Source organism: Cuculus canorus, chromosome 8, assembly GCF_017976375.1.
Source record: "Cuculus canorus isolate bCucCan1 chromosome 8, bCucCan1.pri, whole genome shotgun sequence".
Taxonomy (NCBI): Eukaryota; Metazoa; Chordata; class Aves; order Cuculiformes; family Cuculidae; genus Cuculus; species Cuculus canorus.
In genome coordinates, this window is record NC_071408.1 from 29,343,785 (window position 1) to 29,357,304 (window position 13,520).

Genomic DNA, 13,520 nt, shown 5'->3' on the forward strand with positions numbered 1-13,520 from the left:
GGTGATGAGGCACTGGTACAGGTCACTCAGAGAAGTAGTTTCTAAAAGCTCTTTAACTTCACAGTTTATTTGTGAGCTTGAGCTTTTATGACTTTTTTTTTTCTAAAAACTCCTTGATTTCACAGAGAATTTGAGAGCTTGGCCTTTTAGGACAATTATTTTTCTAAAATCTCCTTGATTTCACAGACTTTGAGACTTTTGAGACTTTGGCCTTCTATGATGATTTTTTTCCTCATATCACCTTGATTTCACAGATTATTTGAGACTTTGGGCTTTCATGATGATTTTTTTCTAGAAGCTCTGTAATTTCACAGAGTATTTGAGAGTTTGGCCTTTTATGATCATTAGTTTTCTAAAATCTCCTTGATTTCACAGAGTATTTGGTATTTTATGAAAGCTTTTTTCTGAAAGCTCTTTAATTTCACAGATTGAGAGTTCAGGCTTTTATGATTTTTTTTTTCCTGAAATCTCCTTGACTTCACAGAGCATTTGAGACTTTGGGCTTTAATCATTATTTTTTCTAAAGTCTCATTAATTTCACAGATTATTTGAGACCTCAGGCTTCTATGCTGTTTATTTTTTTCTAAAAACTCCTCGATTTTACCAATTACTTGAGACTTTGGGCTTTTATGATGATTTTTTCCCTAAAATCTCCTTGATTGTACAGACTATTTGAGACTTTGGCCTTTTATGACGATTATTTTTCAAAAACTTCTTTAATTTCATGGTTTATTTGCGAGTCTGGGCTTTTATGATGATTTTTTCCTAAAATCTCCTTGATTTCATAGACTCTTTCAGACTTTGGCCTTTTATGATGATTATTTTTCAAAAACCTCTTTAATTTCACAGTTTAGTTACGTGTCTGGGCTTTTATGATGATTGTTTTCTAGAATCTCCTTGATTTCACAGACTCTTTTGAGACTTCGGCCTTTTATGACGATTCTTTTTCAAAAACCTCTTTAATTTTACAGTTTATTTGCCAGTGTGGGCTTTTAGGATGATTTTTTTCCTAGAATCTCCTTGATTTCACAGACTTTTTGAGACTTTGGCCTTTTATGACGATTATTTTTTAAAAACCTCTTTAATTTCACAGTTTATTTGCGCGTCTGGGCTTTTATGATGAATTTTTTTTCCAATATATCCTTGATTTCACAGATCACTTGAGGCTTTGGCCTTTTATGATGATTTTTTCTCTAAGATCTCATTGATTTCACAGACTATTTGAGACTTTGGCCTTTTAGGACAATTATTTTTCTAAAATCTCCTTGATTTCACAGACTGTGTGAGACTTTGGCCTTTTATGACGATTCTTTTTCAAAAAACCTCTTTAATTTCACAGTTTATTTGCCAGTGTGGGCTTTTATGATGATTTTTTTCCTAAAATCTCCTTGATTTCAGAGAGTATTTGAGAGTTTGGCCTTTTATAACGATTTTTTTTTCCCAAAAGCTCTTTAATTTCAAAGTTTATTTGAGAGTTCGGGCTTTTATGACGACTTTTTCCCCCTGAAAGCTCTTTAATTTCAGAGCCTTCGGGCTCCTCCGCTGCCTTTGGCTCTAAGGCCCCCCGAGGCCTAACAGCTCGGTGTGAGGCGGCGCTGCCCCCTGCCCGCCGCTGCCGGTACTGCAGCCCCGGAGCCCGCCTCACCCCAACAAATACAGCGTCTTTCATCATTAACCGTCAGAAAATACGAGGGGGGAGAGTGGGCTGCGTGGTGTAAATCTATCACGAATCTAATAGCAAATTAGGAGGCAAGGGAGAACCGGGAATCGCTCGGGGAACAAGAGCTTGCAGAGTGACTCCCAGGAGTTATTTCTGAAGCCTAAAAGGATCACAAATGCAAGGCATCTGGTTAAAAAAACAAATGGTGATGGCAGGACAAACCCTTTTTTTGGTTTAAAAACAAGCCCACTGAGTCAAACAGCATCAGCTGGCTAAAAAACTACCTTTAGGTTGACAAACTGGATTCCCGTGGACTCAGGGATATGCAAACAGCATCAACTGGCTAAAAACTACCTTTAGGGTCACAAACTGGATCCCTATGGACTCAGGAACACACAACGGCGTCAACTGGCTAAAAACTACCTTTAGGGTCACAAACTGGATCCCGGTGGACTTAGGGACACCCAAACTGGCTAAAAAACTACCTTTACGTTCACAAACTGGATCCCCGTGGACTCAGGAACACACAACAGGGTCAACTGGCTAAAAACTACCTTTGGGTTCACAAACTGGATCCCCATGGACTTAGGGACACACAAATGGCATCAACTGGCTAAAAACTGCCTTTAGGTTCACAAACTGGATCCCTGTGGACTCAGGGACACACAACGGCGTCAACTGGCTAAAAACTACCTTTGGGTTCAGAAACTGGATCCTGGTGGACTTAGGGACACTCAAACTGGCTAAAAAACTGCCTTTAGGGTCACAAACTGGATCCCTGTGGACTCAGGAACGCACAACAGCGTCAACTGGCTAAAAACTGCCTTTAGGTTCACAAACTGGATTCCCGTGGACTCAGGGACACACAACGGCGTCAACTGGCTAAAAACTACCTTTGGGTTCACAAACTGGATCCCCATGGACTTAGGGACACACAAACGGCATCAACTGGCTAAAAACTACCTTTAGGTTCACAAACTGGATCCCTGTGGACTTAGGGACACACAAACGGCATCAATTGGCTAAAAACCTGCCTTTAGGTTCACGAACTGGATCCCTGTGGACTCAGGAACACACAACGGCATCAACTGGCTAAAAAACTGCCTTTAGGTTCACGAACTGGATTCCCATGGACTCAGGAACACACAACGGCATCAACTGGCTAAAAACTACCTTAAGTTTCACAAACTGAATCCCCGTGGATCACACAACAGCAGCTTTGCTTATTAAGCACGGAAAACTGAAAATAACTGGAGGAAAAGAAGAAAGGACTGGAAAGAGACAGAAAAGAGGCACTAACACAAAAATAATAGATTGAGAGAAAATTAGCTATCAACATCCTGCAAATGAACCAATTACTCACAATTATTCTGCTAGGCGAGCATCCTTGCTAACACAAGTGGCCAATTTGTTTAGTTTTAGGAAAACAGTCACTGCCAGTAGTACCACAATTCTTCTTAACAGAAGTATTAAATATGAAGCCCTGTTCTCAAAAGCAATGAAACTAGGATCGTTTTATACATTTCTGTCTGTAATTCACTTCTTACTGCCCTCAAGAGAAATATTCATACCAATTTTTACCAACGCTTTCTGCTGATAAAACACCTTTCCTCAAGATAGGGGCTGAAAAGGAGAAAGTGTTCCAACTGGCTGTAGAGTTACAATGCAAGTTTAAGAAACACACTGCTGGTTTCTAAGATCTACTAAACTCTGCAAGGCTCCTTCTCCAAAGACGCAGGATTTCTTCTACTTTTTAATGTTTACTTTTTGCACTTTTGTGGGGATTTAGACAAAATGTGATCAGCTGAAGCCCCAGAACCCTTATACTGTCAGGTTCTCTGCTAAAATTGGCAGCTACAAACCCAGCCAGGACTGTGGCAGCTGCAGAACCCTTTGAAGTGAACACAGCTTAGACTGAAACTGCTAAGGAGAAAGGAAGCAGCAGAGGATTCTTCCTTTTATTTTTTGAAGCTTTTACTCACAAATATTCACCTACTACTATGTAGTTAGAAAGGAAGCCACTTCTTTTGGTTAATTAGTAGTTGCTCGTTGTGTAAGTCTCAGCCAAAGCCAAAGGCAACTTCAAAGACCTTGCTCGTCAAATGTCATGGCTTGTGCTCAGCGTGAAGCTGCCAGCTCTGACCTGGTTGCACGCTGAGCTTGGGAGCAGATCCATGTTAGGAAGTAATTGCTAAACAATTGTGTAACAACAGAAGAAAGTTCTGTCTAAATTATTTGGCAAAGTCACAGCAGTGGGTTAGAGGAAAACTTGAACAGCCTGCCCGCAGCACCATCCCAATACGTGTTCATGCCTCACGTGACAGCATCTTCTTTAGCCAATACCTATGCAATCAGAGCTATAGCTGTTTTATTCATTTGTTTTTTAATGCCATTAACTGCATATGACACTTGCATCATTAAGAAAACAATTCTGATCTAACACAGACTACTTCAGACTGTGTCAGAGTTGAGGTTTGTATTTCACTTTCTGATTATGCACCGTAACACAAATATTCTGCAGCATTCTACTGCCACCAGTGTGCATATGGGAAAGAAAAACCGCATCAAGCTAACATTGAGAGAAGACTAAAACAAAAAGGAAATTATTCATAAAGGAATGAAGCAAAGAGACTATATCAAATACTAAAGCAATAAAACCTCTGCAAATTCTGTAACTGGACTGCAATACAGAAAAAAGGAAAAGACAAGATAGATTTTGTCAGAGTAAAAAAAGATCTGCACACTCAGTCATCAATGTTATACATCCAAATTTGTATTAGTGGTAAATATTTGTGATCTATCAGATACTTCCTCGTAAATACTTCCTGCAAACCCTGAAGGGGCACGAGTTCAATTTTACCTGACTTTTTTCCTTTTCATAAAGGCTTTTAAAAATATTAGGCATGAACATGATTATTCATGACTAATTTGGAAGGATTATTAATTTTTAATAAATTTGGTTTAGATATCTCCCAGTGTTACCAGAAGGAATAAATCAGGCTGTGCCAGCCCCATCTTTCCCTCACTGTTTTAGCTAAAAGTGCAATCTGGGGTGTCAACAGCCACCACATCTCCAAAAGGCATAGAACAGTTTAAGTAACACTGAAGAGGTTAAGAATATGCATTCACATGTATTCATTCAAAGGTCATTCTTACGTTAATTTGCAACAATTTGGGTAGTATCTATTCAAAGATCACATAATTTGTGAAGTGTTCTGACTTAACATGCTCAGAAATAGATGTGTGCAATGTTATAATATTCTTTAGATAAAACCAAAGTAACTAGTTCTTGCAGAGCAGACCCTCCAAAACTGCATTTTTAAAAAGCATTAACATTTTTAAGTAATAATCAAAGAATCACAGAATAGTTAGGGTTGGAAGGGACCTTAAAGATCATCTAGTTCCAATCCCCCTGCCATGGGGAATAAATCTACTTCAAGTTGTAATCCTTAAATTTATTGTAGCAAAACAGATCTGCCATACCAAGAGCTACTGACCTCAGAACTCTCTTTAAGTAATTTATCCACACTCCACATCACTATTTATACATCTATACTATAACTTTCCAGCACTCTTCTACAAAGTCCAGACTTTCTTCTCCATTAAAATCACATTCTCTATAAACTCTTCCAAAATAGTAACAAGAAACTGAGAACGTCGGTACTTTTTTTTTGAAAAATGTATCTGAATATAGTGCAATGAATAACTTACTTTTTCACACCAGATTATTTAAAAATGTCATACACTTTACAGATGTGAGGCAGTACTCCAAAAGCTGCTGCGTGCTTCCATTTTTAACCATACACGTTCCCAAAGACTCTCTCGAGCTAAAGGAGCTATTTAGCTACAAAACCAGCCTGTTCCCATCCCTTCCAATTTCACAGATCTAAGTGAAGCAGAATTGCCATGATAATGTAATGCAGTTTTCATTAAATATCAGAATATTTCACATGGATGATATTCCTCTCTGTGCACGACTGCCCGTATCTCAACATTGCTTCCCTGTGTCCTACTCAGTAGTGTGTCAGATACCTAAAACCCCCTCATATGTCGGCACCAAACTAGCTCAAAAATACAAGTTGAAAATCCCAATCAGACACTACCTGTTCCAGAAGAGTGATGTCATCCAAAGCCTATTTCTCCTTTTAACTGTCCACAAATTATAACAGAAACACACATAGGGAAGTTTTCATCATTGTTTTTGACTGGCAAAACATCTGTTATTTGCCAAACACTATTTATTCTTCAGTGAAAAAAACACATTTAGTGTCACTAAATGCTGTTCTAAACTAAGGAGTCACAAAATTAGCTTAAGATATATATGGCTCGTACTAATGTGCATGATACAGCTAAAAATACAGTATGAAAATAAAATATGAAATACACTAAACTATACAGGATATTTTTAGTTACAAAGACCAGTTAATGTTATCTTTGAAAGCAATAAAACTACTATCCATTAACATATTCTTGGATTTGAGCAACAGTAAAAAAAAAGGTAGACAATAATTTTCTTAAATTTATGTGTTGAAAAATCTTTCATCCCTTGTATAGCAGACTATTCCAAATCTTTTTTTTCTCCACTCTTAGAGGACAGTACCATGAAACATAAGAGATGCAACAGAAATGAATGTAGAACGCTAAATAAACTCTACAGTACAAGCACATCTTCCTTTACATGTTTCCAATAGGTGGCAACAGAATACCAAAAACACAAAGTAGTTTATAGTTCTTCATCCACAAAGTAGTGGAAGCCCCATTACAACTTCAATCAATGAACTTGCACCAGCAAATTTATTCAAATTAACTGTTTCATCCCAGCAAAAGAAATTCTCAGGACAGTTAATATCAAAAGCCAGAGGATTCACAGAACAGAGCATTTATTCAAAAGCAAGTTGTTATGAAACAACTAACCGATGGCTTACACTTGGAGCTTATCTGAGGCAGTAAACAATTACAAGCAGGAATTGACAGTTACAAAGTGTTTCTGCACATTAAAGAAGAAACCCTACGGAAGAAAGAAAATTTTTGTTGTTGTTGACACCCACACCTCGGTCTTTAGCAGCATTTATTTATAAGGGTGAATAAAGGGCTGAGAATTTTTAAACGAAAGTTTTCAGCTGAAAAAAACCCAACTTTATCAGCTGTAGCAGGTCCAGGTGAATTACCTGATGCCTGGTACGACATGAGAGGAAATCAGAGTTCTTTTCTTGACAGTTATACAACTTAATTCTTTCTGTGACAGACAGCTATATAAATCAAGTCTAGATAATGACTACTTACTTGCTTTCAAAACCAGCTAAGTCCCGGTCCAAGGAAATTGTCTCTGTCGTAATTTCCACCTTTCTCACACTGCCAAAGAAGTCTGTTATCAGAACGTTTTGAGGGTCCCGTTGAAAAAGATCAGTTCGATGCCCAGGTGTGGAAACACACAAACTCTTGGGACAGACCTGAAACTGAAAACCAAGATGGACAATCATATCTTGTTCTTCATTCATCTCTACATATATACCTTCCAAAACGAAATTGCTATAAAAAGAAAGATAAATGCCACATATAACTCATATAACTTGCATTAATTTCAGTACAACAGATGGAAAAAAAAAAAAAAATCACAGAATCACAAGTTGGAAGAGGCCTCTGGAGATCATCCAGTCCAATCCTCTTGCCAAAGCAGGTTCCTCCCAAGCAGGTTGCACAAGAACATGTCCAGGCAGGTTTAGAATGGCTCCAGAGAAGGAGACTCCCCAACCTCCTTGGGCAGCCTGTCCCAGTGCTCCGTCACCCTCACAGTAAATTTCTTCCTCATTTTGAGGAGGAACTTCCTGTGCTCCAGTTAGTACCCATTACCCTTTGTCCTGTTACTGGGCACCACTGAAGAGTCTGGCCCCATCCTCTCGACACCTGCCCTTTAGATATTCATGAGGTCTCCTCTCAGTCTTCTCTTCTCCAGGCTAAACAGACCCAGCCTTTCCTTGTAGGAGAGATGCTCCAGAGCCCTGATCATCTTTGTGGATTCTGCTGGACTCTCTAGTAGTTCCTTTTCTTTCTTGAACTGGGGAGCCCAGAACTGGAGACAGGACTCTGGAAGGGGCCTCACTAGGGCAGAGTAGCAGGGGAGAGAATCTCCCTCAACCTGCTCGCTATGCTCTTCTTGATGCGCCCCAGGATACCACTGGGCTGCATCAACACTGAAAGTGGGAAACTGATACTGCACCCAACTGTTTCTAACCTGTCCCACCACCGTAAGAGTTTGAGATGAATCGTGAATAAAAACATGCAATGGCACTGAGAAGATTTCAGTATTAAAAATCTACTCATCCAGTACCAGTGTGAAATAAGAAAGACTGCAAAGCACTTACACCACAGCAGACTAACACGAAGAACTGAGGTCTTCTCACATAAAAAGAAAAGGCAAATGCTGGGTAAATAAAAGACAGCTGTACATATGTCAACTTTTTTTTTTTATATAAGATCCCAAGGAAGTTGTGGCTGCCCCATCCCTGGAGGTATTCAAGGCCAGGTTGGATGGGGCTGTGAGCAGCCTGATCCAGTGGGAGGTGTCCCTGCCCATGGCAGGGGGGTTGGAACTAGATGATCTTTAAGGTCCCTCTCAACCCAAACTACTCTATGATTCTATTCATACAAAGCTAAACAATTCCACAGAATGGGAACTTTGTTATCTTGACTTACATATATCTCATTTGGAAATGTATTTGAATCTTCTTTTAAAAGTTCAAATGTGTGACATTTCAATTTAGTCTACTTTTTTTGAATTGTGATCAAATCGAAAGTCAGTCACTTGCAAGGCTTTCTGCTGTCCCTTAGCAACACAGATGGAGCAGGTGGGGAGTAGGTGGTGGACTGGATTATGTGAAAAGATGTCTCATTCTTTGCAGGAATACAATATCCAAATCTTAGGTGGATGTGAAGAGAAGCTGTTTTAAGAGTGGTTGGAGAAGAGCAAAGAGGTGATGTGATAGAAGCAGTGCAACTAACACGCAGTACTTCTACAAGAGCAGACATTTGACATATCAGAAGATCAGATACTTAATATGTTATCTTGAGTTTGGAAAGCATTCATTTTAGAAAATCAGACGTGGATAAGATTGTTCCATCTTTGTTCTGGAACAAGCACAACACAAACAGCACATTCCAGTGCCAAAGTATCCCCTATAACTGCTGGCAAATAAATGGTGTGAAATGCAGGCATATTACAACTCAGTACATGTTCCTCACAAATCATGATATATTTGGGTCCATTCTCTTCTCTTCGCAGAGCAACAATAAGCCAACCAATGACACATGGTATTATGACTTAAATGATGTAAGGAATTTAGCAGTATGGGATGACTTTCCACTAAGTATTTGGCATATAAGCAAAAGCAAAAACACTAGAGAGAATGCCTAGATCTTCCCCAAACAGCTCAAAAGCTTGTCCAGCTAACAAATTTTCTAAACATTTCACACTCGGACTAATATCTAGCTAGCCAGACCAGTTACACCACTTCCCAGAGAGTGTCTTATACATTAGAAACCACTGTTCCTTTTATGGCTTATATTTTAACATCAATTCGTTTTCTGGTTTGCAGAACAGAGCTCTGAAGTGTTGTTTGAGTAATTGGCTAGAAGATATTTAATCAATAAAGAACTTGCGTATTCTTCTTTAACAAGATTCATTTTAAAGTTATCTGTATCCCACGATCAGAATGTGTTAAATTATAGGACAGAATTTCATTCCTATGGTAGTAAAAGAATCTTGACTCTTAGTCACAGAATCAATTCTGTACCAACATAAAATCTGTCAAGTGTGGGCTGTTTAGAGTGAATTCTACTACACATCTAGCAGCCAGGCTAACACCATCCTCTGTAGACGGAGGGTGGCATAAAACTTTTGAGCAGCTGCTCCCTTTACAGAAATGAATCAAAGACAATGTGTTCTGTAAGTGGTGGCTCTTAGGTCACTGACACAGCAAGTCACAATTTACAGCTACAAGGCACCAAAAAATAATGTATCACTACAATGAAACTAGCACTGGAACAGGTATAAAGGGCTAAGAGAGTAAATAAAATATAGTTACTTTTTATGTCCTCTCACCAGTGTACATCTGTTACAAAGGCGTTTTCATAAATTTTGTCATAGGTTACCTGCCTGGGTTTTAGAATTACGCTTAGAATTTTAACTGTTAATCACCTTTGCAAAAGAATATCAAAGATCGCCTTTCCACATCTGCAAGTGTCTGCTGTTCATTAAGCTGACTTTAAAAGCTTCCTAGTATAATTTTTCATGTGCAAATACTTCATTCTTTTGAAATCAATATTTAATGACTACTTTATTCATTTTTCAATGAATAAAAAAATTATCTAGCTGATTTTGGTTAATTTTTCCTGTAGCCAGCAAACCACTTTCACACCGAGGACAATCTTTAAAGTGTACACTACATATAGAATTAATAATGGCAAAAAGACCTTCCCTCCAAAGCTGCCTCCAAGAGAAACAGCAGGAGAACAACAAGAATTTGGAGAACCCTATGAACAAAGTAAATGAATTTTGAAATGGTTAAAGTCATTAGTATATTTATGAATATTGAGTATTCTACTTACTAGGTCATTCATATTTGTCTGACTGGCCGGATGAATTTCTTCCAAGAACTCTAGCACATAGAAAGTATATCGGTCCATAAGATGAACGCCAATCCCAAGGTCAGGCTGATGCTTAAAAACAACACACAGCAGTTATTGGGCATGTGGAGGAGGGAACTCAATATTTAGGAGAGGGAATAGAATGCAACAGCCTGTTTCAAAAGTTAAACATAATGGGGTTCTTGTTCTTAGGCAAATTACACAAAGAAAATGACAAGTCGTGAAGAAAAATACCGTTGACAAGCTGAATAATACAGTTTCTCTTCATTTTTCTAGACTATAACCTGGTCGTCTCCGTGTTGGCCAAAAAGCTGGGAAACCCCTTTTCCTTATGGCCAAGATCTGCGGGCTGTTCCGAGCTTCCTATGGAACAACAGGGCCAGGAGAGAGACTCATCCAGCAAACACAGAAATCTACAGCTAGCCTGGTTCTTTGGGATAATGGGAAACAAGCAAGAAAAGTACACTTACAAGTTTTCACAAGACCACAATTTGTAACTAAATACCTTACATGTTCAGCAATTAGAAATTAAATTTTTAGTTAAAAGGCAGTAGAACTTGTTCTTTTAACTGAAGTGTTCTAAAAATTGTCTTCATGATCATAAAGCTCTACTTACTGATAAAGAATCTTCTCCTACTTGGCTGCTAGCCAAGGCCATTATATTAGGTGAATAAAATCGTTCATACATGGATGCTCCTTGACAAGTATCAATAATAAACAACAGTTCGTTGTACCTGAAAGAAGTAAAACACCTTATTTACCTGTCTCTCTTTAAATCAAAACAACATATACATACTTTGCTTTTGGTTAGCAGGACAGCGCCAGGAACCTTAGGAATAGAAGAGTTCACACTGATTACAAGAGAAGAGTTTAGTCAAAGCAACACATCTCATGGCTGTAACTGCAGGAAGCTGAAAGCACAAATTAAAACTTTTCTTTCTGAATACAAACTTCAATGCAATTTTATGGAGAACAGACAGTATTGCTGCTGAAGGTCAGCAAGGCCTAACTTCAGGCATGTTCATGAAATACATTCACTTATAAATTATGATTTTTTCTTACCTTCTTTTCTGCCACATTTGTTCAAAGGCATCAGCAAGTTCTACATTTGTGATTTCTTCAGAATCTTGAAATTTTAGGAAACCATTTCCACCATGACCTGACAGAAAAATCAGATGTTAGGCAAGCAGGTAGGTTACAGGAAAATATTCAGCCCCGTTGATCATTCTTCTAAAAAAAAGGCAAACACAATTCTCTTCCTATAAACCAATTCCAGCAAAAGAAAAGGAAGAGCAGTACACTTGTATCATTTAAAATGGAAACTCTACTTGCCAAGTACTGTCTTACAGGCTTTTTCTTCATTAGTATGACATGCTAAAAAGAGAAAAAAAATCCTTTTGTTTGTTTGGACTCCTGATGGGATTTTGTGCTTTCTAACAGGCCCATCCAACTGAACAAAGAGCATCAATAAATTGTATACAAAAGCCTGTAATTACCTGTCATATATATTAGAATATTGCTTCTGTCATCAGAAAGGAGACGTTTAGATCGAGGTGTGCTTGGTGGGATTCTTCCTGTTAATACACGCAAGAAATTTTCAACGGTAACCTATGAAAAGAAGCACAAAGTAATTTTCTAAAGAGACAAATATTGATTAAAAACTGTAGGCTGGGTTACATAAATTAAATAACAGAACACTAAAATATGCAGTGTTTCTAACCAGACATAATATTGCATGTGATAAACTGCATAAAGAGACATTTTCTGTTTTAAGTTTTTACTGCAGGTTCACAATCATGTGGTACCTTTTATTTTATCCCACTAACATCTTATATTACTTCCAATAAGTCCACTACCATTATAATTTCTAAACACATTTTTATTGATCTGAAAACTTGTCAGAGTATAGCTTTATTCTGCCAAAGTTCCTCATATGCTCCCAAAATTCTCCAACATTAGTGTATTACCATGGAAAAATAAATGCTTAAATTCCCTCTAAAGCACAGGAAAGGAAAACAAGATCAATTTCAGTTGCGCAGTGTTTGAGTGATCAGGTAAGACCCATTTGGGTGGTGAATGCAAAACATCCTATCAAACACCACTTCCTCTTCATGCAGATGTGCACAGCTCAAACACCAGCAACAAATCCATACTTGGGAAAAAAAACTTGATAAAAAGAACATATCCCTATTTCAGTGTCGTATCTTCACTTCTTTATATGAAGCTTCAGAGAACTAAGACATCTACTATACACTTAAATATGCTCTTGTAAATCATTAGTAATGATTAGATAGCACTATTAAACCATGCAGTTGATGTCCAATTTAAGATCAATTAGTAAAGACACTGTCTGTTTGAAGGAATATTACACAAAAACGAAAATGTGACAGAATGCAGATTTCTATAATCACTTTACAATAATGATTAGGTTATAGCTTTTGTTTTATTTTGATAAAAGCATATGCCTAAGACTAGAAAGGTACATAAGGTGTCCCTAATAAATACTTCACTCGCACGCTCCAAGTTTCACAGTGGTGTGAAGTGTTTTGCAAGATGAGACACTGACCGGCCATTTCCAAAGAGAAGTCTCAGTAATAAGTGCGTATTCCTAACACATAAAAGAAATTCTATATATTCTTCTAATTTCAGCGATGCCATTATTTAGAATAGCCATTACACAACATGTTTCTAGTATCATAAATTTTAAGTACAAAGCCCAGTATCAGGAGAGGGAGGAGCGTGTGTTTTAAACCTATCAGTCCATAATAAAAGCCCAGACCAAACCCAGTAATGAGAACAGAAAGACTTCTTCAGAATTCACAGATGTTTTATCAATCTTTAAACCAACAATAAAAACAAGGACCCAATGATTTAATTAAAGCGCAGTCACCTCATAGCTTCTGTAATCCACTTCCACATCATCTCCATAGACATTTAGCTCCATGTTTTTATGACTAAACACAGTAGCCGGTTTGGGGTTCCTGGGATTACATGCCATGTCATCTGCCAGCATCAGGACAATGTGACTATGGAAAATAAGACAAAAACATTTCAGCCACTCTACTTTCACATAACAGTCAAATGGAAATTACAGCAACACTGCCCTGTGATTACAACAATAGCTCATAACTTAAGTAGATTCCTGGAATTGTAAGTGAGGCTTTGCTTAGTTACGCCCTGTTTCCTTAGGTACCTCCTCGCTATTATAAAGATACCA

At 38.0% G+C, this 13,520-nt stretch overlaps 1 protein-coding gene across 1 annotated transcript in view; it reads right to left on the reverse strand.

The window, feature by feature from the left end:
- The window catches only part of PIGK (phosphatidylinositol glycan anchor biosynthesis class K), a 72,762-nt gene that overhangs the window by 51,664 nt on the left and 7,578 nt on the right, over window positions 1-13,520 (reverse strand). The window contains exons 4-9 of the mRNA XM_054072845.1: window positions 13,194-13,329; window positions 11,800-11,911; window positions 11,366-11,462; window positions 10,920-11,037; window positions 10,265-10,375; window positions 6,944-7,116 (exon numbers count right to left, since the gene is read on the reverse strand). Coding sequence (XP_053928820.1) covers window positions 6,944-7,116; window positions 10,265-10,375; window positions 10,920-11,037; window positions 11,366-11,462; window positions 11,800-11,911; window positions 13,194-13,329 — 747 coding nt within the window. The remainder of the gene's footprint in view (window positions 1-6,943; window positions 7,117-10,264; window positions 10,376-10,919; window positions 11,038-11,365; window positions 11,463-11,799; window positions 11,912-13,193; window positions 13,330-13,520) is intronic.